Source organism: Portunus trituberculatus, chromosome 42, assembly GCF_017591435.1.
Source record: "Portunus trituberculatus isolate SZX2019 chromosome 42, ASM1759143v1, whole genome shotgun sequence".
In the NCBI taxonomy this organism is placed as follows: Eukaryota; Metazoa; Arthropoda; class Malacostraca; order Decapoda; family Portunidae; genus Portunus; species Portunus trituberculatus.
The window spans coordinates 31,632,794-31,657,724 of record NC_059296.1 but is presented as its reverse complement, the minus strand read 5'-3'; the positions used below and the strand labels follow the sequence as shown (position 1 = coordinate 31,657,724).

The window sequence follows — 24,931 nt, the reverse complement described above, 5'->3', positions numbered from 1 at the left end:
TCAGCAGCCAGCGTGGGTTATTGATCAATGGTGTTGATTGGTGTTAGCTTTAACCTCTTATTGTGCCTCACTGTTGTGAAAGCTAAACAATTAAGACATACAAATCAAGCATTCCTGGTACTAATAACTGAGTCCAGCAGGAAAGAGTGCTAAATGTGTGATGGAGACAGGAATGAAATACTAGAACACATGGTATGAGAATATGAACAAAGAATGTGGCAGAGACGGAGCAGAGATAATGGCTTTAGTATAGTGAAATTAAGCTGAGATAATTGAGGCAGTGAGTGAGTAGCTGCTTGGTGTGTGTGTTGTGTAAGTCTTCAGGGTAGGCTGGAGGTCAGAGAGGTACAATGGCTATGGCAGTGAAGGATTACTTAAAAAGAGAGAGTAATGGTGGAGGGTGAGGAAAAAATGTCAGAAGTCATTTATTTTCATCAAACATTCACTTCCTTTCTAAGTACTCCCAAGAACCACTCCATATTTTGCAGAGCTACTTTTGATAGGCCTCAGGAAAACATCTTAACAAAGACATTGGTCATCATCTTATATTAATCTTTTTTCAGTTTTGGAGTTTATTGTGAAATTTGACCCATATTCTTCCAACATTGAATTGAGAACCTTTTGGTATATAGGTATATATATATATATATATATATATATATATATATATATATATATATATATATATATATATATATATATATATTCTAATATCTACCAATGTATATACTTTCTAATGTTGAAAAAAATCATGCCATCTATACCCTTAACATGAATTAAGATTAGTATTGCCATATAATTATTAACTATAAAAATTACAGATATCTTTACTAACATCTGATATAATATTGGAAAACATGTAAATAAAAAGCCCTCAATTTATTTACTTTTATTTTTCTATGCAAGACAGAAAGCCGGTGAAGGGTGGAGAAAAAAAAAAAAAAAAAAAAAAAAGCCAACCTGAATGTCCGTTCCCTTAAAGATAAAAAAAAAAAAAAATTAGGCAAGTCAAGGACAAATGTCTTGAAACCTCCCTCATAAAAGAAGAAAAGTCTTAGCAAGATGGAAATATCAAAAAAAGGCAGGGAGTTCCAAAGCTAACCAGGGAAAGGTATGAAAGATTGGGAGTCTTATATGAAGCACCAACACAATCCTAGGCGTGCTAATTACTAAAAAATAAAATAATAATTAATTAAAATTATGGTATAGAATACCGATATTTGGTACTTCCACGAGAAACAAAAGTTACAAAACCAAACAGCAAGTCTAGACACGGTCTTATTACATGTTATAACTTGAGTTACATTCCTATCAATAAATAAAATAAAAAAACAAAGCAAACTCCAATAATAAACGAGGATAAAATCGTGATGTGGAGCCTTTTTTTTTTTTCTTCCTCTTTTTTGTTTTTCTTTTTTTTCACTAATTTCTCATCCTCCTCCATCTCCTTTTCCTCTCCCTCCCACATGATTTTCCACCTATCCACCTGTTCCAAAACAAAGAACCCTTAAATACCTGCAAACACCTACAAAATACTCGCAAAACACCCTTAATCACTTGGATGCACGGTGAAAGAACGGGTCTGGCGCGAGCTAGGGATGCTGTGGTACTTACTTATAGTTGGATTTACCTATTTGTCTTGTACGGGGTTTGAGTAGGCTCATAGTATCCTGTCTCCATGTCTTCATATATATCCAATTTTTCTTTAGTTATGCACATTATGTGGTGCAACAACTTCATCACTAAATGCATTCCACTTTTTCCACCGTTCTATGTGGAAAACTGTTTTTTTTTTTCAATATCCCCATCCTAATCTTTACGTACGTCCTCTTGTCCTATTTTCTTCTGTCACTGGCCAGTGTAGGTCTTTTTTGTCCATCTTTTGAATGCCATTGACTATCTTGGTGTGTGTGTGTGTGCTGGAAAGTGGTATGCAAAATTTTTCTAACCTAGATGTGAAGAACCCCATCTAGAATCAAGTGGCGCCTCCAACCAAAACAGCTCTTAGAGAATCCATTAGATGATATGATGGTTGGCTAATGTGGCATCACCATAAACTTGTGCTTTAATACTTTTGAGCAAATGCAGTTAGGTTGTCAATCCCAAGTGAAGACCATAACACAGGATGTAGTTGATGATACCGTAGAGTTCCAATCTGCTAAACGAAGGAAGGAGGTAAAGTGGTATCTATATAAGATGTAGAACGTAAGACTTGAGGTGGTTTTGGGCAATGAAGGAGCTCTTGGAAGGAATGAGGTAAAGAAAGGTGGAATGGAAGATGTAGAGTTTGGTAATGGAGGAGTTTTCGGAGGAAATATGGTACCTATGATATAAAGATTAGTGGAAGGGTAGACACTCTAACATTTCAAGTATTTATCTCATTGTTTTTAGCTTTCTCTGCAGTTATTGAAATACCTAAGCTGTATCATCAAGATCAAGATCAAATTCACCCCGTCTCCTCCTCCATCCCCCTACTCAACCACCACCACTACCACAACAACAACAGTGAGTGAGGTGCTTTTATTTTGACAATCTCTGAGGTAGTTAGTGTGATAAATCCTTCGTCCCCTTTGCCTGTAATGAAAACCACATTTTTTGTTGAGAAAGTAATCGGAATGATTTAAAACGACACAGAATGAAATAAAAAAAATATAAATGAATAAAAATGAATACTTGTTAGCATTGGCAGGCACAGTTAGGCGATGAGTTGATGGTGTGGTGAGGTCCATACGTGACGGTCGTGGTGGGCTAGCCTCTAGGTCCACTGCTGTCCCCTGGTCCAGTGTCACTCTTACATAACATAACATGACATAAATAATAGGATAACAAAGGGCCACCAGGGCCCATCTAGGTTATCCTGTATCAGTCGCACAGCGACCTCGTCATCAGTACTTAAAGATACACTTACAAGTACACAATACATTATATACTAATTCTAAATATTTGGCCCATTAACAGGGCTAAGTCCTGCAGCGAATTCCTCTACAATCTGTGATCCCCATACATGGGGATCATGTCTTGTTTAACTATAGTAAATTTCTTATAAAAACTATCATGCAGCGCTATACATAATTATAAATCTAATAAATTTAAGTGCTTATCTAATCTGTTTTTAAACATTGTCAAACTAGTGCTATTTACAACCCTCTCTGGCAATGCATTCCAGAAGTCTACCACCCTATGACTAAAGAAATATTTTCTTATATCTAACCTGCAGCCTTGCTTTCTAATCTTCCTGCCATGATTTCTAGTCCTACTTCCCTCCTCTAAGGTAAAGAAAGATCTCACATCTATGTAGTTTGTATCTGAGAACATTTTAAATAACTCTATCATATCCCTCTTATACATCTCCTCTCAAATGAAAACATGTTTAATTCCTTTAATCTATCTCTATACTCCAGGCGCTTTAATGCTGGTATCATCCTAGTTGCTCTTCTCTGAACTGCTTCTAACATGTTGATATCCTGCCTATAATGGGGTGACCAGGCCTGTATGCAATACTCTAAATGGGGCCTAACATAGGAATTATATAAGCTACGCACCACTTCCTTACTTTTATAACTAACATTTCTATTTATAAAACCCAGGATCCTATTTGCCCTATTTCTTGCTTCTAAACATTGCTTTGAAAATTTCATAGTCCTGTCTATCACTACTCCTAAATCCTTTCCTTCCTCTACTGCCTCTAGCCAACATCCCTCCATCTCATAGCTAAAGTTTGTGTTGTCTTTACCTAAATGCATAACCTGACACTTTTAGAATTAAACTCCATCTGCCACCTGTCTGCCCATGCTATCAGCCTGTCCAGGTCTCGTTGTATTCTGTAATTGTCCTTTTCACCCTGTACTGCACATGCTATCTTAGTATCATCTGCAAACTTTGATACTTTGCTACTAATTCCTATATCTAAATCGTTAATGTACACCAAGAAAAGAAGAGGTCCTAGCACTGATCCTTGGGGTACCCACTAACCACTTCCTTCCACTCAGACATTGCCCCATTTAATACTACTCTCTGTTTCCTATCAGAAAGCCATTCACTAATCCAATCAACTAACCTACCCCTATCCCATGTAGTCTCAATTTGTACACTAGCCTCCTATGTGGTACCTTATCAAACACCTTGCTAAAATCTAGATATATACCATCTATGCTATTTCCATCATCTAACTCCTTGGTAATATATTCTAAGATATCGAGCAAATTTGTAAGACAGGACCTCCCTGATCTAAAGCCATGTTGGGTATCTCTAATTAATCTATTCTCATTTAAATGCTCCCAAATACTACCCTTAATGATTTTCTCTAGTATCTTACATACTATACTAGTTAAACTGATCGGTCTATAATTATTTGCATCATCCTTCCTACCTTTTTTAAATATTGGAGTCATTGGGTTCAGGTGGTCAGGTCTGGAGTGAAGACTGCCTGTGAGTCAGACTAAGTCTATACCTGTCCTGGTGAGTGCTAGTGATGGTGAGTGGTGATGATGAATGGTGAATCTGTGCCTGCCCTGGTAAGTAGTGACGGTGAATGGTGAGTGATGAGTGCTGGTTACGGTGAATGGTGAGTGGTGTGTGCTAGTATTAATGATGAGTTGGGAGTCATGATGAGTGATGATGGTGAATGATGAGTGGTGACAATGAATGGTGAATAGTGAGTTGTGATGAGTGGTAAATGGTGGGTGATGGTGAATAGTGAGTGGTGACAGTGAATGGTGAGTGGTGGCTTGTGATGATTGGTGATGGTGAGTGTGGCTGTGTAACAAGGCTTCATGTATCAGGCCACACAACAAGAATAGTGCAACAGAACAGTCTGTCAGATTACTCACGTCAACTGGAAGACAATTGAACATTCTGTAAGCTTTGATGGTGAAAGTAGTGGCTAATTGTGTTGTGCCTTTGTGTGATGCCTGGTTGCCTTTCATTATAGAGGGCATATGGGAATAACCTTAGTCTCTTCTCTTGAGGTTAATACATACTTATATGTCAGATGGAATTAAGGTTGCAGAATATCATCCATTAAGCAACTTCTGGAAATTACTTAAAGCAATTAAAGACAAGATAAAAGGTTGGTAAATGTGGTAATGAACCTGTTGCCTTATTTTTTCTGCCAGACCCTGACAAAAGCCATTGTATGCATGCAGTGTGATAGCATAGTGACGGAAATATGCCACCAACCCTCTGATCTGGAAAGGTTTGGGGGACGTGTGGGAATGTGGGATTTTTAAGTTAGGTAAGATGAAAACGAGTATTTTGTGGAGAGTGAATAATCAAAATCATCTAGAATGCAGTAGAATATGTAAAGCATGGTAATAAAGGTTAGGATAGAAGCACGGTAGTGATTTTTTCGTGACGTTAGTGATTTATTTTCCGATATAGCATGAAATCTTTTATACATTGTTTGTGTTATTATGATAACAGAATGTGCTTTATGGATGTATTTTTAGATAATTCTAGATATGCTATCCTGTGTTTTAGGTGATTCTGATAATTTTTTCCATAGAAAATACTAGTTTTTGTCTTAGCCATTCATATAAACTATTGTAGTGTATAAGTGTATTATATAATAGGTGACAGATATTTGGTCTGTTCATAAGTGGGATTGATTGGGCATGGGTGTTTGTTAAGGTGACAGAGATATGAAGAGAAGTGGCAGGGCAGTGGTTGTGTTAGGTGATGGATGTGTGAAGAGGAGTGGAAGAGTAGTGGTTGTGTTGGGTGACAGAGGTGTGAAGAGGAGTGGAAGAGCAGTGGTTGTGTTGGGTGACAGAGGTGTGAAGAGCAGTGGTTGTGTTGGGTGACAGAGGTGTGAAGAGGAGTGGAAGAGCAGTGGTTGTGTTGGGTGACAGAGGTGGGAAGAGGACTGGAAGAGCAGTGGTTGTGGTATGCACATGGAAGGTCTCCGTGGGTTATTAGAGGAAGTCATGGGGACTGTTTGTATGGTGGATGGAGCGAGAGTTTGGTCTCTGCTGTGAATGGACTGTGGATCAAGAGGCATTTGTGTGTGTGGTGGTTGTGTGATGGATGAATGGTGAGTGTCTGGTTGGTATCACTTCTGTATGTGTTGCTGTTGTTGGTGAAGTGGTATTTGTGTCAATTGGCAAGTTGTGTGGAGTTGCCAGTAAATGAAAACTAGTGTAGAAAATATGAGGATTGGAAAGTAAAGGTAATTTTGAGTGACAATGAGCATAATTTACATTATAGCTAACTACTGTCCAAAACTGCTTTTCCACAGCTCCCAAAGTTTGAGTTGGTGGCTTTACACAATTGTATTATATGTGGACAATGGACTTAGTGAAGGTCTGGAAGAAAATAATAGAAAATAAGTCACAAGAGTTATACTGAACCATTACTGTAAATCTTGGTCCAGTCCAGTACAGTCAAGTTCAGTAGTGGGTGTCAGATTGAATGCCATGGTGTTGTTTTAGGTAGTGCCGCACCACATTAGATGTTTCACGTTTCTAACAGTTCAGACAACTCTTCAAATGACACAGACAATGTAAGGGATAGTATTTTAGTTGGTGTGTCAGCCTTGTGGCCTTACATTACTCAACTGAAGGACAAAAAAATAGTGCACTTGGAATAGAACATAAAAAAGGGGAAAAAATAGAGGAAAATATTTACAAATAGAAAGTTTAAAAACAAGTATATGAATAAATTCTTGAAAGTGTCTGACTTATCTGATATCTGGCTTATTTGGGTCCGATATAACCAGAGTTTAATGTATTTATGATGAAATACTAAAAAAAGAAGAAAGCTATATAGATATGCATAATTTCAGATATCAAGCATGAAAATATGGTGAAGTCCTATAGGAAGAGAATAATACCTAGCAAATAATCATGACTGCAGAGGAATTACTGGCATCTATAGAAGTGTATCAGAAACAGGTAAGTTTAAATGTTTCGGTCTTTGATTGCCACTTTGTTTTGTTTTGTGTGATGCATGCTCTGCTCGCCAGGATATTCATCATCTGACATCAGTCACCACTTCTCCAAATCAAAAAGAATTCTTTGATGGAAGTGCTCAAGGAGAGAGAGAGAGAGAGAGAGAGAGAGAGAGAGAGAGAGAGAGAGAGAGAGAGAGAGAGAGCATACCATGACTTGAGACACATACCTCATGAATAGTTTAGTTGTAATGATATAAAACTAATGGAATAATTTTGATTTAGTTGCAGCAAATTGAAGAGGCACTTGCAGCTGCTGGAAATGAAGATAAAAGCCAACTGAAAGAATTGCAAGCCAATCTTCTGCAGCTTCTGGAGCTCACACTGCAACAATTGAACCAACAGCCACTCAGTGATGAAGCACTGAAGGCTGACACAGCAGCCAACACCAAGGAACAAGATGCTACAGAGTCACAAAACATCACTCCATCTAATGACACAAGTGAACACAACAATCTAGATGATGAATTTGCACTTTTCAAGGTAATGCACAATACAGTATCAGCATGAACATGATGAACTTCATTTACAGGAAATGCTGTAATCATATGTAAACCCATACAGACAGACAGACTGCAGAATAGGATTGTGACTGTTGTTGTGCTGATAAATACAAAGAGCACATTGTATCTGTCTTCTCTGCTGTTCTTAGAATTTCAATAGAGGCAGATATAAATAAAATTGCCTGTGCCACTAATGGGCGGAAGCTGAACAGCGCTTCCCATACACTCTTCAAGTGTGCCTACAGGTGCTATAGGCCTTACCTAAAAAAAAAAAAAAAAAAAAAACAGATAAAAGAGTATTGGTTAAAACTGTCTTTTTTTCAGTCTGAGATAGCAGCCATAGTTGGAGAAGATGAGCCTGAGGAAGAAGAGGCTGCAAACTATTCAAAAGAGGAGCTTGAGGCAATGGTGGGGAATCATTACAGAGCACCGTTCACAGAGAAGTGGGGAGGTGTCTCCTACCACAATGTTGTCATCCTCAGTCTGGTCACAGAGGATGGCAGAGACATCAGCTTAGCAAATCCAGAGGTAAGCATTATAGTGTATTTTTTATTTAATTTAATTTGATTTTTTTTTTTTTTTTTTTTTTTTTTTTTATTTAAGATTTTCTATAGCTAGTAACATATTGTTGTATTTTCTTACCTGATAAACTGCATTCCAGGTGAAAGTACTGTACAGTCAGCCCACATCCACACAGATGCTTACCTGTCGTTTCTTCCTCTCGGGCCACTGCAAGTACTCGGATGACAAGTGTCGCTTCTCCCATGGAAAAGTTGTTCCTGTGTCAGAAATAAAGGAGTACAGGTATGACACTTGACATAAAGTCACTTGAGTAACCTGTTGTAGGTTATGCATCTGTATTTCCGAATTCCTACGACTTGTCTTCTTTTAAGAGGGAGGTATTGAGGCATTTGCTCCCCAATTTTGGCTGATGCTTTTCTACTTTTTAGAGAGCCAGCACTCAAGTGGGCCTTTTTTTTTTTTTTTTTTTCCTTTTAATCTTTTTCTTTTTTTGCCCTTGGCTGGTCCTCTTCCCTACAAAAAAAAAAAAAAAAAAAAAAAAAAAAAAAAAAAAAGGGAATCCTGACTCCATTGTAGCTATCTGTGGTGTGTGAGTTGTAAGAAGTAGAGAGCTTATTCATTTTGAAAGTGCAGATACTTATGTGTGTAGTGACAGAGCAGTCAAAGTGAAGCAGGCCTGAGTGATCTCTTCATCATTAGGAATATTAGATTTGTAAATTTATTGTACCTTGTACCTCTTCATCATGGCACATCAGGATGTGGCTAACTGTGGTGTGAGGTGATGGCAGGTGTCAACACTGCTGGCTGTAGTTCTGGGACACTGAGGTGTCTTGGGCCTACCTACCACAGAACTGCATCAGTTGTTGATAATATAACTATGGCATAAATCCATGTTAACTGGCTGTGATAACTGTGTCAGCTTGTTAGAGTCCTTTGTTACCATGTGGTGGAATGTTGTCATAGCTATTCCCTTGGAGAAACTTTTTCTATGTCTGGTAACTCTACTGTCCTCTCCTGTGTCATGCTTGTCACTTTGTTTTGTGGCTAGCGTTGCCAGGCCTTCATTAGCCAGCCCTCAGACACGCCTGACTCCATTGTAGCTATCTGTGGTGTGTGAGTTGTAAGAAGTAGAGAGCTTAATCATTTTGAAAGTGCAGATACTTATGTGTGTAGTGACAGAGCAGTCAAAGTGAAGCAGGCCTGAGTGATCTCTTCATCATTAGGAATATTAGATTTGTAAATTTATTGTACCTTGTGAAGGGTTCAGTCACAGCCAGTTTATCTTGCCTGTTTACAGATCAAAATGTCAGTTTTACCGTAATGCTACAGAGGGAGCAGGAGACATAGATACTTATGTAGAACTCTTTAAAATGTATCTCTTTGTTAGTTTTATAGATCAGGCATGAGGTAAGACACTGATTATTGGATTGAGTCATATATTCCAGAAGAGTAGTTTAGCAATTCTATGTTTGACAATATTCTCAGAGATCCAGACTATGACGCTTTAGTAGCCGGGAGCCGTGTGTTGGTGCAGCACACCAGTGACCTCTGGACCAATGCAACTGTACAGGACATTCTGGAGGACAGATCAGCATTCTGCATTAAGTATGACAAGAACAAGGAGATTGCAGAAGTTACAGCAATGCAGCTTGTTCCTCTTTGTTGTGAGGACAGTGTGGAACAAAACAGTGATGATGATTATGTTGATGCCGAGGTGATTGTACATTTTTATTATTCTCTTAAATGATGTTACTAATATGCATACTATGCTTAGCTACTTAAATATTGACTGTAGCAAACTAAAATGGTAGCAAAATCAAGAGTATATATTATATGTCCATATGAAAGATTTTCTTAAATTTACAGAACTGTTATTAAGCAGCTTCAATTTGGTCCTTTATATTCAACCAGGTGAATATGTATTTCCCTTACACACACACACACACACACACACACACACACACACACACACACACACACACACACACACACACACACACACACACACACACACACACACATTTTGTGACGATATATGTTCTGTTGTCAGAGGTTGAAGAGGTCAGAGTTGACCAAAGACACAAGTCCAGACTGCAGTGATGATGAAGGGCAAATCTTCATCCCAAGTGCAAACTGGTACCAGAATTCTTTGTCATGTCGGCTTGGAGAATGGGAGAAGTACACTAAAGTATGTTGTTGTTTATCTAATGTGTGCACTAAGGATTCCATGATTCATTACTCATATATGGGACTTTTATCATAGGATAAATGCAAGCATAATTTTGCACTATCTTAAACTGTTTGTGTTTATTAAAAGAAATTTTATTGAGTTGAAATGCTAAAAGAGTCAGTGTATGTACATGAATGCTTAGTGTCTGAGTAAGGGTTTAATGTGGACTTGTTATTTGTTGAAGCAGATGTCTAATGGTACTTCCCTCTCACCAGGGCATTGGCTCCAAGTTGATGATGAAGATGGGCTATGTAGTGGGCACTGGTCTTGGCCGTGAAGGGGAGGGGCGTGTGGAGCCTGTCACTGCCTATGTATATCCTCAGGGAGTGTCTTTAGGTAGGCATTATTGGTCTGATGTAACTGTTATTAGGATGTCATGAAGTGCCATACAATCACACCATTCAGAGGAACCCCAGCTCTATGATATTTTGCCATTGTGAAAGCTCAATAATCCATAGTTTTTTTATAGAAAATTGAAATAATTAAGAACATTTAATTCAGCTCCATGCCTGGCTTTTTTTCCAGTAGCAGTGCTGCTTGTATGTTTCTGACCAGTGTGTGTGTTTCATTGTGTCCATTCATTGGAGTTCCAGCTGGCTGACTGCTTCATTTAAGAGAGAGGTTTCAAGACATATATCCCTGTCTTTTGGCTAACTCTGTTGGGCCTGTAAGAGGACTAGCGACCGAGTGGGTCTCTCTCTCTCTCTCTCTCTCTCTCTCTCTCTCTCTCTCTCTCTCTCTCTCTCTCTCTCTCTCTCTCTCTCTCTCTCTCTCTCTCTCTCTCTCTCTCTCTCTCTCTCTCTCTCTCTTTTCTTGGCCAGTTCTCACCTCATACATAAAGAAAGTAAACAGACATGCACATGAAGATGTCTAGAGTAAGATATGTAATCTGATGCATTGTGTGTCTCTTTTCACCACATTACCTACTAACATCAGCTGCCATTCATCCAGCAAACACAGTTGCTGTTTAGCTTTTTTTTCTCTATCTTTCTTTTCTTTCCTATTTATGTACAGACACTCAGCAAGGGCAACAAAAATTTAGAATGAAACAATTTTTCAAAGAAAGGCCCTCTTCACTCGAATGAGGCTTTGGGAGGAGCGGAAACCTATAGTTAGCAAGAACAGAAGAGCAGTCAATGTGAAGATGATAATAGAAGAGAGTAAGAGATGCATCATTGCCATGATGAGAGAGAGGCTGAAGATGGTCAGTTAGAAGAGGAGTTGAAATATTATAAATTCTTATTCCATCCTGTATTAAAGAGTGGTATGAGTGGAACATCCCATACATGTGAAGCATACATGGATGGATGAGGCTCCTTTGCAGAGCTAGCAGCTCCATGTCACTGCTAGGTTCATTGTTCACTGTACATTGTTGAAGGAAACTCCATGTCTTGGCCTGATACAAAAAGAGGGAATGTGTAGGAGCCACAACTGACATGACTCAGAAGGTGGAGGCAGTTTTGCCCTCTAGTGGGGGCAGTGTGGCACTGTACATTGTTGCCACATATAGAGCATGGAATTACACATGACGTGAACATACAACATAAAATCTATACATTCATATGGGGAACAAGAAAAACTAACAGAAATGACTCAGAACACTTGACTTCATAGAAGTTGCTTTTGCTGGAGATGAGATGTGAAGTTTCTAGTTTAGATTATAAGTAAAGGTTAGACCGAGGATGATCAATGTAGAAGAGGGGAATAATTGAGTGTCATTGAAGAAGAGAGGGATATTTATTGGGAGGAATTGAGTTTTGAGACATTGACCAGTGCTAAATTTGTTTTGCCCCAATCAAAATCTTAAGAGAGATCAGAACTCAGGCATTCTGTGGCTTTTCTACATGAGGTCTTTATTTCCTGAAAGTTTAGTTTTCTATGAAAAGATGTTGAAAAGTGTAGGATGGTACTACCATTCACTTACTGTCACCTCACATATGCTGCCACTGACACACTCACCCACCACCTGCACTCTCACTCACTGCCCTCGGATCAATATGACTTCTGACTTAAGCAGTTGCCTCACACAACCATGGTCAGGTATACTTCATGCAAATGTGGTGAGATAGGATGCCCTCTTGGTCCCCTCTGTAATTACACAAGCACCATATGTTATGGCAATTTCTCATCTTATTTAGCACTGACCTGCCACATGCATCCCGCCTCAGAGGTAACTTGTGTGCAATATAAACACTTCTTTTAAACGCACCGACTCTGAGTGTTACACATGCATGCACCCTTGCCACACTCAGGCTTACTTCTTTATAAAAATCAGCCCTATTCTTTTTAATAGACCCTTTGCATTATGTTATATATATATATATATATATATATATATATATATATATATATATATATATATATATATATATATATATATATATATATATACAGTAAGGTCCCGGGTTACGTCGGTCTCGAGTTATGTCAAACTCGCACTTACGTCAGTCCACTATAAGGCAATTTAAGATTTAAAAAATTGAAAATTTATAAATCGTAAGGCGCGGGATTTATTGTTATTGTTGGCCGCCAGGCGTCACTAGTGGTTATCCGCCACACTGCCCACCTCACGCTTGAATACAATAACACTCTACGTACCTCAGTTCCACCACACCGTTGCCCCTGGCAAGAGTGTTCCTACATCTGCGTTTGCTGACTATCTTAGTATCTTGCTCAATGGCACCAAAAAGAAAACTATTGAGTGATAGCAGTGATGCTAAGAAAAGGAAAACCATTACGCTACAAGAAAAAGTGGACATAATTAAAAGACATGAGAAGGGAGGCAGCAGCTGTGTATAAGGGAGTGAAGAAGAAAATGGGAAGCCCGTTACCATGACAACGGGGAGGTTGACGACCTTGAGGGCTCGCACACCTATCACAACAATAACAACTCCGGAACCTTCGTCTGGGCCACACGACACTTGCAGGTCACTTGCACCATCTGCGCCTGTCTGCTGATCCCTATTGCATTTCCTGCTCCGCTGCCCATGCTTCTACTCCCACCGCACTGCACTACGCTCCCAGCTGTCCACCCTGGGCGTCACAACATTCGACCTGCCTACCCTCCTGGCGGCCTCAGGCAACATGCAGTCCTTCGCGTTCGCGGCCCTAATCAACAACAAAAACAAGCTTGTATTTCATATTCCTACATACTTGTAAATAATATAACAATATAACCTTTTACTTATATAACGCTTCTACTCCTACCGCACTCCACAAAGCTCCCAGCTGTCCCGCCCTGGGCGTCACAACATTCGACCTGCCCACCCTCCTGGCGGCCTCAGGCCGCCCCTCTCGGCAACCTGCAGTCCTTCGCGTTCACGGCCCTAATCAATACATTCCTACATAGTTGTAAATAATATACCAATATAACAATATAACCTTTTACTTACCTGAATAACCATAAAAAATGATTGGTTGAAAACTCGATAATATGCTTTGAAAGTACAAAAACTCGAGTTATGTACAAAATCGACTTATGTCATGTTTCAGGAACGTAACTCTGACTTAACTCGGGACCTTACTGTATATATATACATACATACATATATATATATATATATATATATATATATATATATATATATATATATATATATATATATATATATATATATATATATATATATACATATATATATATATATATGCTTGAGTGTCAAAATTAGAATCTATGCCAAGACAATGTTTATTTAATTTTTTGTTGAATATTAAATGATAATTTTACCATATTTGTGGTTAATTTGGATTTTGTTATATTTACTTTTGTTTTTTCTTGTTTCTTAAATGGCATTGGGCTTGTGCAGAGGACGACAAGTTGCATTTAAGGTATTGTTTTGTTATAGATCGTTGTATGGAACTTCGAGAAGCATCCAATGGCGAAGAGTTGCTAGAAGTTGAAAAACGACTTGATAGAGAGAAAAGAAAAGAAGAAGCTAAATCAGCTCAAGTTGCAGAGAGACTGAGGAAGCAGACATCTGTGTTTGACATCATCAATAAAAAGCTTGGAGGAAAAGGTAATGTGCTATTATGTAATATAATGCAATGCAATGAAAGCCAAGGCATTTTATTCATTGAAGACAGTAATACTTAGTGAAGTGTAACAATGTTAAGTAACACTGTGCAGCTTGTAGTGAAACCATGAGTATAAGAATGTAACTGATATAGACTGGCAACTTAAAAAAAAAAATTTATTTGATAAACCATCTGTTCTGAATATATTCATGTTGTTTCTAATATATGTTTTGTATGTTTCCTCTGTAAAGGTGATTGCTTTGAAGGAGGCTGAATGCTCTATTTCACTAAATATTTCATTTATGACTAGTTGAATACATCTTAAATGTCCAGTATTGTCTGCACTGCAATCTTAATTGTTGCTATCCAGCAATGATGCCAGTGATTTACGAAGGCAGCAGAAGCGGCAGTAAATTTTAACTTTGATCATATTGTCACAGGAAAAAGTAATGTCAATGATGTTTACAATACAGTATCAAGTGTAATTAGCTAAGATGGTTATTTCTGTTTCAGGTCACACCTCTGAAGATGATGCTGATGACCTCAAGCAAAAACCAGCTGTGAATATTTGTTCAACTGTCCTGCAGAAGGATACTGCAAAAAATCTGAATATGAAAAACTATCAGATCAGTGAAAATATTCGGCAACTAGAAAAGGAAGTGCAAAAAATGGAACAGGCAAAGCTTCGTCAAAGCAATAACAAAGCTGCACTCGGCATGATAAACACTAAACTAGAAGCCAAAAAGTCAGAGCTACAAAAGTTTAAAGAAGCTGAGATGAAGGTACAAGGAGAGCAACAGAAGAGGAGGGACACAAAGAAATACTGTGTTTTTTGAGCTGTAAGTGTAGTGTACCTGCTTAACATTCTCACCCACTTATTCTATTCATACAGCAGTCTTGTCACTTGTACTTGTGTTGTATTGCACATTTGCCCTCACACACACACACACACACACACACACACACACACACACACACACACACACACACACACACACACACACACACACACACACAAGGTTTTGATTGCTGTAGATTTTCACTGAGGAGCAAAGAGCTCTCCATTCCTGAGTAAGAGGATGAGTGTTTGTATTATCTGAAAGGTCTTACCTTTACCTTTAGCAAGATTTGATATTTGAGCTCTAAGCTTTCACCAGGACAGTAGTCACTGGCTAAAGTTGTTATTAAGAAGAAAAATTATGCTATTTAAAGAGATACAGAGGCTGGAATGGTAGACATACAAGTAAGAGAGTGCTGATGACAACATAGTACAAAATAACAAGAATTAAATGTTTGCATAGAGCATGTGAATTGTAGTTTTTTAAACTGAATTATTGGTAATTAGGATTTGAAAATAGATATGCAATCAAGGAACATCCATGAGTTCAAAATATAAATGCACTTACAGAATGTGCAGAAAAGACCCCCATGCTGATCACATCCACAATTGTTCTCTCACATTGTGTCTAGTGGCAAGAAGTTATACAAACCCATTTTGAAGCTCTTTTATACAGCACCTTTAAGTATGTGCACCACACACACACACACACACACACACACACACACACACACACACACACACACACACACACACACACACACACACACACACACACACACACACACACACACACACACACACACACACACTCACACACACACAGTTTAAATGAAGAAGTAGTATCTGCAACGAGTGTGCATACTTTTAAAGTAAGATTGGATAAGTGTAGATGTGGAGACGGGGCCACACGAGCATAAAGCCCAGGCCCTGGAAAACTACAACTAGGTAAATACTAGGTAAACACACACACACACACACACACACACACACACACACACACACACACACACACACACACACACACACACACACACACCTCTAACTGTACCTGTAGTGGTAGAGTCCCTCTGAGTACTTCCCCTATACTGTTGGCTACAGCAGAAAAGTCCCTTTTCTTCCTTACTGCATAGTCAAAGTGCTCTCTCTCTCTCTCTCTCTCTCTCTCTCTCTCTCTCTCTCTCTCTCTCTCTCTCTCTCTCTCTCTCTCTCTCATCATAAAATTATTGTCATCCATTTCTTATCACATGTCCATGTCCTGTTTTTCACTCTGAGTCACTCCACACTGCATTTCCTGCACTGTTGGACCCATGCCAGCATTTTCATTTACATTCACATCATCCCATCATGACATCTGTGATGTGGTGCATTCAATGTTTATTTGATGACTGGAGATTCACAAATAATCTCCTTAACAGATGACCACTAAATATTTTGGATTTTCTGAATTCTGAGCTCATTATTTGTGTCAAATGTGCTCTGAAATTATTATTGAAAACCTGTGCTGCCAAATATCTTGGAGTGGTCACTCACCACCTCAGGACACTGAGACCACACAGTGCAGTAGGGAATGTGGTGAACTCTTCCACATAGAGAGAGATTGAATAAGGGTAGGAGATGGGGTAGCTGGCAAAGGGTGAACATTTTGTTGATAAGAATGTAGCAAATGTTAGCACTCTGTTGACAATGAAATTAATGTTGTTTTGAAATTATTATTGACTAAATGGTTCTGAACCATTATGTACAATAATATTATTTGGTGGTTATATTTGGATTTTAAACTCATAACTCAAGACACCATTGTATATATAGGGAGGCGGTGGTGTAGTGGATAAGGTGGTGAGCGTGGGATCAGGTAGACGTCCATGCGTAGATTCGAATCCCACCATATACCGCTTTGAAGGTATACCATTTGTCAAGTGGCTTAAAGTTACCTACATATCACCATGATAACCAGGTTCTAGATGGTTAAACCAAAGATGTACTTGTGTGATGATATGGGCCATAATATGGGTTCCACTATAGATAAAATTGCCTGTGCCACTAATGGACAGAAGCTGAACAGCACTTCCCACATACACTCTTCAAGTATGCCTACAGGTGCTATAGGCCGTAACATTAAAAAACACACACACACACACACACACACACACACACACACACACACACACACACACACACACACACACACACACACACACACACACCCCGGTAGCTCAGTGGTTAGAGCGCTGGCTTCACAAGCCAGATGACCGGGATTCGATTCCCCGGCCGAGTGGAGATATTTGGGTGTGTCTCCTTTCACGTGTAGCCCCTGTTCACCTAGCAGTGAGTAGGTACAGGATGTAAATCGAGGAGTTGTGACCTTGTTGTCCCGGTGTGTGGTGTGTGCCTGGTCTCAGACCTATCCCAAGATCGGAAATAATGAGCTCTGAGCTCGCTCCGTAGGGTAACGTCTGGCTGTCTCGTCAGAGACTGCAGCAGATCAAACAGTGAATTACAGTGAATTACACACACACACACACACACACACACACACACACACACACACACACACACACACACACACACACACACACACACACACACACACATCGATGGCGGAGGTGGTCGCTGAGCTCCAGAGCAATCATCTATAATTCTACAGTTACCTAAGAGTAACCAAGGTGGGAAAGGAGCTGGTAATGTTTGTCCCGTCTCCATATAGTCATGTTAACTGTTGATTAGCAAAATAATGTCCAGTGAAGGTAAATATAAACTGTAGCCTGCGTTTGAGCCATCAGCTGGTTTGTTTACGTCTGCGCAACATGGCGGCCGTGAACTCGAAAGAGGAATCAGACTTCACAGGGTTTCAAGGAATAATGGAGAAGAGAGCTTATGTGAAGAAAATTCTGGAGTTAGAAGGTAAAATTGAAAAACTGTTTGAAAAGTATGAGGGCCTGGAAACGAGTTATGACAATGTAAAGAGAGACTGTGCCGATATGAAGAAGGAAAATGCAGCACTGAAAGAGGAAGTTAAGCTAATTAAAGTGAATTGCGAAAAATGTGGAGAATCTCTAGGAAAAGTGATGGAGAAGCAGGCTGAATGGAAAAAAGTCAGGAAGTGGAAAGAAAGGAGGTAAATTACAAAGTTGCAAGTCTGGAAAAGGAAATCAAAGAGTCAGGGAGAAAACTTTGGGCCTTGCTGAAATTATAGATCAACAGATCATAGAAGAGAAGATAGCTGAGAAAGTGGTGAAGGTTATTAAGTCAAATGAGACATTGGTGAGGAAACTGTAGACAAAAGAGATGTGTGGTGATATTTGGTGTGGAGGAGGATAAGACACCGAGTAAAATGGAGAGAGAAAAACATAAAAAGGTGATAAATAATATCATTAATGTGGTGCAAGAGGAGGAAAAGACCTAGTACAAGAAATAGAGGACTTCCATAGAATTGGAAAGTTCACAAGAGAAGGTATGAGGCCAATAAGAATCAAACTTAAGTCACAAAAGGATGTAGATGAATTGGTGGAGAAGTCATGGAGGCTAGCCCAGCAGGAAACAACAAGGAAGATTTGGTTGAGAAGAGATCTCGGTGAAAAGGAAGAGAAATGTTAAATGAGTTGAGAAAGGAGGCTTTGAAAAAAATGAAGAGAGGACAGAAGAAGAGAAGAAAGAGTTTTTCTGGAGAATCTTGGATATGAGACTGAGGAAGTGGTTCATAACCCAGAAAAGTACAGCAAGAAAGGACTAAAGAAACTTACATATGAGCGAAATGTAATGTATTCCAACATAAATGGAGTGATATCGGGGATTTTAGAACTCAACGATTACTTGAGGGACAAGAACCCAGATATTGTGGGTCTTACTGAAACAAAACTGAGAGAGGAGAAGACCTGATGAAGGTTGGAGAAGGGAAATATAACGTTTGGAAAAGAAATAGAGTAGGTAAGATGGGAGGAGGAGTGATGTTGCTGGTTAAAAAAGATATAAAGGTGGATCAAGTGAAAAAAGGTATGGGAAAGGCAGAAGTGCTAAAGATCAGAGCAGAAACTAATGAAGGAAAAAAGAGGCACTACATAGTGGTGTACGTACCACCTAAGACAAATGCATGGTCAGTACAGGAATATGAAGAAATGATAAGTGATACAGGAACATGTCTGGAAGAAATGTTGGGTGGCTGTGAACGAACTATAATGATGGGAGATTTTAATTGTAAAGAGGTGTGTTGGGAGGACTGGTCAATGGAAGGATCAGAGACAACATGGGGAAATACACTATTGACACTGGCAATGGAAAATGTGTTAACTCAGTGGGTCAAAGAAGATACTAGGTTTGGAGGAGAGGAGCATCGTCAAGACTGGACTTGGTCTTTAGTACAGAGCCAATGGTCATTGAGGAGATGAGGGTGGAGTGCCCTTTAGCAAAGAGTGATCATGCAGTTTTGGAGTTCAAGGTGATAGACGAAGAGAAATCTAGAAGAAATGAAGAATATAAAGTGGGAAGATGGAATTATGCCAAGACAGATTTTGGAAACCTAAAGAAATTCTTTCAAGAGACAAATTGGATGAAATTCAAGAGTGCTAAGGAGCAAATGAAAAGTGGAAGGAATTTATAAAAATATACAAAGAAGGTGAGAAAAATTTGTACCAATAAGACAACATAGAGAAGTTGGAAAGCAGGACTGGTTTAACGATAGATGTGAAAAGGCTAGAACAAGAAAAGAGGATGCATGGAAGAGGTGGAGAAGGAAAAGACGGATTAAGCAGTGGGAAAGTTACAAAAGAGCAAGAAATGAATATGTGTTGATTAGAAGAGAAGAAAGAAAGAAACAAGAAAAGGATATAATTGATAAATGTAAAGACCAACCAAGGCTTTTTACAGACATGTGAACAACAACATCAAAAATAGAGAAAGTATTGAAAGTTTAGAAGTAAATGGAGTATACAGTGAAGATCCCAGGGAAATGGCAGAGGCTATGAATGGATGCTTTCGGAAGGTATTCACAAAGGAGACTGCTTTTGACAAACCACTGGTAATGGAACAGAAAGGGATTATGAAGGAGTTTCAAGTAACTGTGGAGGAGATCAAGAACATGATGGGGAGTTTAGAAGTGAGAAAAGCTGTGGGACCTGATGGGGTATCAGGATGGATTTTAAGAGAATGCAGGGAGCAATTGGCAGAAAAAGTTTGTGAAGTAATTGATGCCTCATTAAGGGAAGGCGTAGTGCCCCAAGACTGGAAAAGAGCTAACATTGTCCCAATCTATAAATCAGGTAACAAGAGAGACCCATTGAACTATAGACCAGTGTCACTTACAAGTGTGGTAGCTAAGATGTGTGAGAGGGTGGTGAAGACTAGATGGACAGACTTCTTGGAGAAAAATGACATACTTTGTGAGTGTCAATTTGGTTTTAGGAAAGGGCGTTCATGCACGACAAACCTGATATGTTACTATTCGAGGGTGATAGATGTAATACAGGAAAGAGATGGTTGGGCTGATGGAATATATCTGGATTTAAAAAAGGCCTTTGATAAGGTACCACACCAGAGACTGATCTGGAAACTTGAAATGGTAGGAGGAGTGCATGGCAGTTTACTAAAATGGATGGAAGACTTTTGGTAGGAAGAGAAATGAGAACAATAATTAAGGACAGACCATCAGAATGGGGATTGGTGGAGAGTGGAGTTCCACAGGGATCAGTGTTGGCACCAGTAATGTTCGCAGTCTACATAAATGACATGGTGGATGGGGTGTCCAGTTATGTGAGCCTATTTGCAGGCGATGCAAAATTGTTAAGAAAAGTGAGATGTGACAAAGATTGCGAACTACTCCAGGAAGACTTGGACAGAATATGGAAATGGAGCTGTACATGGCAAATGGAGTTCAACACGACAAAATGCAAGAAAATAGAGTTTGGCAAGAGTGAAAGAAGAATCAGGAGTATGTACAAGATAGGAAATGAAGACATAAAACCAGTCATGAAGAAAAAGACCTTGGGGTGACAATTACCAATGACCTATCGCCAGAGAGACATATAAACAAAATAATTGGAGAAGTATTGAACTTATTGAGGAACATAAGAGTGGCGTTCGTATATCTAGATGAAGAAATGATGAAGAAAATAATTACTGCAATGATAAGACCGAGGCTTGAATATGCAACAATACAGTGGGCTCGAACTTAAAGAAACACATAAGGAAACTAGAGAAAGTACAGAGGGCTGCAACGAAAATGGTGCCTGACTTAAGAGATTTGACTTATGAAGACAGACTGAAAAGAATGCAACTTCCAACCCTGGAAAACAGAAGAAAGGGGAGACCTGATAGCAATATACAGAGTGATGATTGGCATGGAAAAAATGGATAGGGAAGATCTGTGTATGTGGAATGGAAGAATGTCGAGAGGGCATGGGAAAAAACTAAAATGGCCACTTATAGGAGAGATGTGAAAAAATATAGCTTCCCTCATAGAAGGGTGGAAGCATGGAATAGTTTAGACGTGGAAGTGGTCAACGCAAGGAATATTCATGATTTTAAGAAAAAGCTGGACATTAATAGATATGGAGACGGGACAACACGAGCATAGCTCTTTTCCCGTATGTTACAATTAGGTAAATACAATTAGGTAAATACACACTTACACACACACACACACACACACACACACACACACACATATATACAAAGTAAACCCCGATTAAGTTGGACACAAATAATCCAGATATTGGATAAGTCAGACACTTTCAGGAATTATTTAATTTTTTCCATTGTTTTTTCCTTTTTATGTTCTGTCATGATGACACTGATAGGGATTATTTGCCCATTGGCTGAGGAATGTTAGGCTGCATGGCTTCACATTGGCTAAAATATCCCATATAGCTCTTACATTGTCTGTGTCGTTTGAGGAGTTATTTGAGCCATTAGAGATGCATTGTTTACACAGCTGACACCCATGCACTGTCTACCTCAGCTTTCGTTCACATAAGAGAAGTATTTTCGACATGTGTGCGTGTGTGTGTGTGTGTGTGTGTGTGTGTGTGTGTGTGTGTGTGTGTGTGTGTGTGTGTGTGTGTGTGTGTGTGTGTGTGTGTGTGTGTGTGTGTGTGTGTGTGTGTGTGCGTGTATGTGTGCGTATCTGCACTGCATGTGTGTGTATCTGCACTGCATGTGTGTGTATTTGCACTGCATGCTAGTGTGTATTTGTGCCATGAGGGTGTGTCTGGATCGAAATTGTGACTGTGCATGTGTGTATGTGTGTGCATGTGCCATGTATGTAGTATTTATTCACATAATTGCACAGATCACATCAACTCTTAGCTGTAACAGGTGCGTAAAATGTTAAAAAAAGAAGAAAAAAATTCCTCAGGTAAAGTGGATATTCAGATAACTCAGATTGGCCTTCCCCCAATTAGTCCGGCTCATGCAGGGCTTATTGTGTGTGTGTGTGTGTGTGTGTGTGTGTGTGTGTATATATATATATATATATATATATATATATATATATATATATATATATATATATATATATATTTATTATACAGTGTTATCTTGAGTTAGGAGTTCATTTCATTCTATGATGGAGCTCATACCTTAATTTGCTCGTAATTCAAGTAAATTTTTCCCTTTGGGATTAATTGAAATGCAGTTAATCCATTCCATCCTTCCAGATTTACACACATTTTTTTTCTATACAGTCAATCCTCGGCTATCGCAACTTCAGCTATCGCGTTTTATTGCTATCACACACCCATGAAAAGCTGCTAAAATTTCATTATCATGACCTCATATGCCTGCTATCGCACGCCCAGCTATGTCATGGGATACATGAGCGCTCATTGGCCAAAACCGCCTTCCCGCCAAGATCAATTCGGCTGTCGTGTTTTTGGCTATGGCGCAGCTATTTCGGCCCCAATGGGGCGCGATAGCCGAGGGTTAAGTGTACATATTTCTAGGTAAGAAAAAGGAATTTATAAATAACAGTTATTGTTTAATAAGCATAATAAAACATAACAAAGGATGATGCAGATAATATAATTAAACTGGTTTTGTAAAGTACATTCACCTCAGAGATCAGATAACTTGGGTCAGCGGAAGATGGTGGCAGAGATGGAGGGTGGAGGAGGTAGGCACCAGGCAGCATAGAAGATGGAAGGAGTTTGTTTTATTTGTGCTTCTTTCAGTCACTTTTGTTTGCCATGAACTCTTGCTTATTCTCTGAATCTAGCTTACTCATAACACTCTTAATGTCACACTTTATTGCTCAATTTAGTTGCTACAATTTTTTTCACTTCACACCTCACTTGTGCTTTTATATGATTTCAAGGGAGACGGTGGTGTAGTAGATAAGGTGGTAGCATGGGATCGGACAGACATCCACGCGTAGGTTTGAATCCCACCACATACTGTTTTGAAAACTATGCCATTTGTCGAGTGGTTTAAAGTTACCTACATGTCACCATGATACCCAGGCTCTAGGTGGTTACACCGAAGATGCGCTTGGGTGGTGATATATAATATGGGTACCACTATAAATAAAATTGCCTGTGCCACTAATGGGTGGAAGCTGAACAGCGCTTCCCACATACTCTTCAAGTGTGCCTACAGGTGCTATAGGTCATAAAAAAAAAAAAAAAAAAAGAATGCTTTAATTCAATTAACATTATCTGCTTTATCTTCTCAGCACTGTCAATTGTCTTCACTTGCATAGGACCAGTGATCAGACAAATTTAATTTAGCTAGATAACTGCACAGAAGCACAAAATGCTAGCACAACACCAGAAATGGGATGTTGGGTGTTGCTGTGCGCACCAAAGTGACGGTGCACCTCAAGCTGGCTCATAACTCAAATTCTGGCTTGCAAGTCATAGCAAAAAACTGACAGAATGATGGCTCGTATCACACATTATATACTTGTAAACTGGAGCGCTTGGAACTCAAGGTTTCATTGTCTATATATATATATATATATATATATATATATATATATATATATATATATATATATATATATATATATATATATTTACTCTGTTAAACTTTCCTCTCCGTTGGGCTTCTCCGACCACAATCTAATTTCCGTTACCAGTTCTATCACTCCAGTGCAGCCTCAGGACCCGCCTAAGCGGAGGTGCTTCTGGCATTTTAACTCTGCTAAGTGGGAGGAACTAAGGCAGTACTATTCTGATTTCCCTTGGGATGATTATTGTTTTCATGTCAGAGATCCTTCTCTTTGTGCCGAGCGCATAACAGAGGTGATTATCTCTGGCATGGAGCTATACATTCCTCATACTTTCTCTAACCCTAAAGCTAAAAAGCCTTGGTTTAACTCTGCTTGTTCTCGTGCTGTCAATGATAGAGAGGCGGCTCACAAACGGTTCCGTAGCCATCCAACTGCTGAAACTCATGCCCTATATATTTCTGCCCGTAATCATGCCAAATCTATTCTCCAACTTACTAAAAACTCTTTCATCAATAGAAAATGTCAAAGTCTTTCCAATTCTAACTCCTCTCGAGATTTCTGGCATCTAGCCAATAATATCTCTAACAACTTTACTTCTTCGTCTTTCCTTCCTTTACTTCATCCAGATGGCTCTACAGCTGTCTCTTCTTTTCTAAAGCTGAACTCTTCGCTCAAACCTTTGCTACCAACTCAACTTTGGATGATTCTGGGCATATTCCTCCTACTCCTCCACCCTCTGACTACTTCATCCCTAAAATTAAAATTCTTTATAAAGACGTTTTCCTGGCCCTCTCTGGCCTTGATTCTCGGAAGGCTTACGGTCCGGATGGAGTCCCTCCTGTTGTTCTCAAAAACTGTGCTTCCGAACTCGCTCACTGCCTGGTCAAACTCTTTCATCTGTGTCTCTCTACTTCTATTTATCCTTCTTGCTGGAAGT

At 39.1% G+C, this 24,931-nt stretch overlaps 1 protein-coding gene across 2 annotated transcripts in view; it reads left to right on the top strand.

The window, feature by feature from the left end:
• The first annotated feature begins 2,381 nt into the window (after window positions 1-2,381).
• The window catches only part of LOC123517751 (zinc finger CCCH-type with G patch domain-containing protein-like), a 36,146-nt gene continuing 13,596 nt past the window's right edge, over window positions 2,382-24,931 (top strand). The window contains exons 1-10 of one of the 2 annotated variants that reach the window (XM_045278161.1): window positions 2,382-2,505; window positions 6,782-6,890; window positions 7,172-7,429; window positions 7,774-7,977; window positions 8,111-8,253; window positions 9,457-9,685; window positions 10,022-10,159; window positions 10,417-10,537; window positions 14,047-14,217; window positions 14,729-15,054. In XM_045278161.1, coding sequence (XP_045134096.1) covers window positions 6,843-6,890; window positions 7,172-7,429; window positions 7,774-7,977; window positions 8,111-8,253; window positions 9,457-9,685; window positions 10,022-10,159; window positions 10,417-10,537; window positions 14,047-14,217; window positions 14,729-15,051 — 1,635 coding nt within the window. In that variant the 5' untranslated portion in view covers window positions 2,382-2,505; window positions 6,782-6,842 and the 3' untranslated portion in view covers window positions 15,052-15,054. Of the gene's footprint in view, window positions 2,506-6,781; window positions 6,891-7,171; window positions 7,430-7,773; window positions 7,978-8,110; window positions 8,254-9,456; window positions 9,686-10,021; window positions 10,160-10,416; window positions 10,538-14,046; window positions 14,218-14,728; window positions 15,829-24,931 lie in introns of those variants that run through there. The other variant, XM_045278160.1, reaches the window with a different exon arrangement.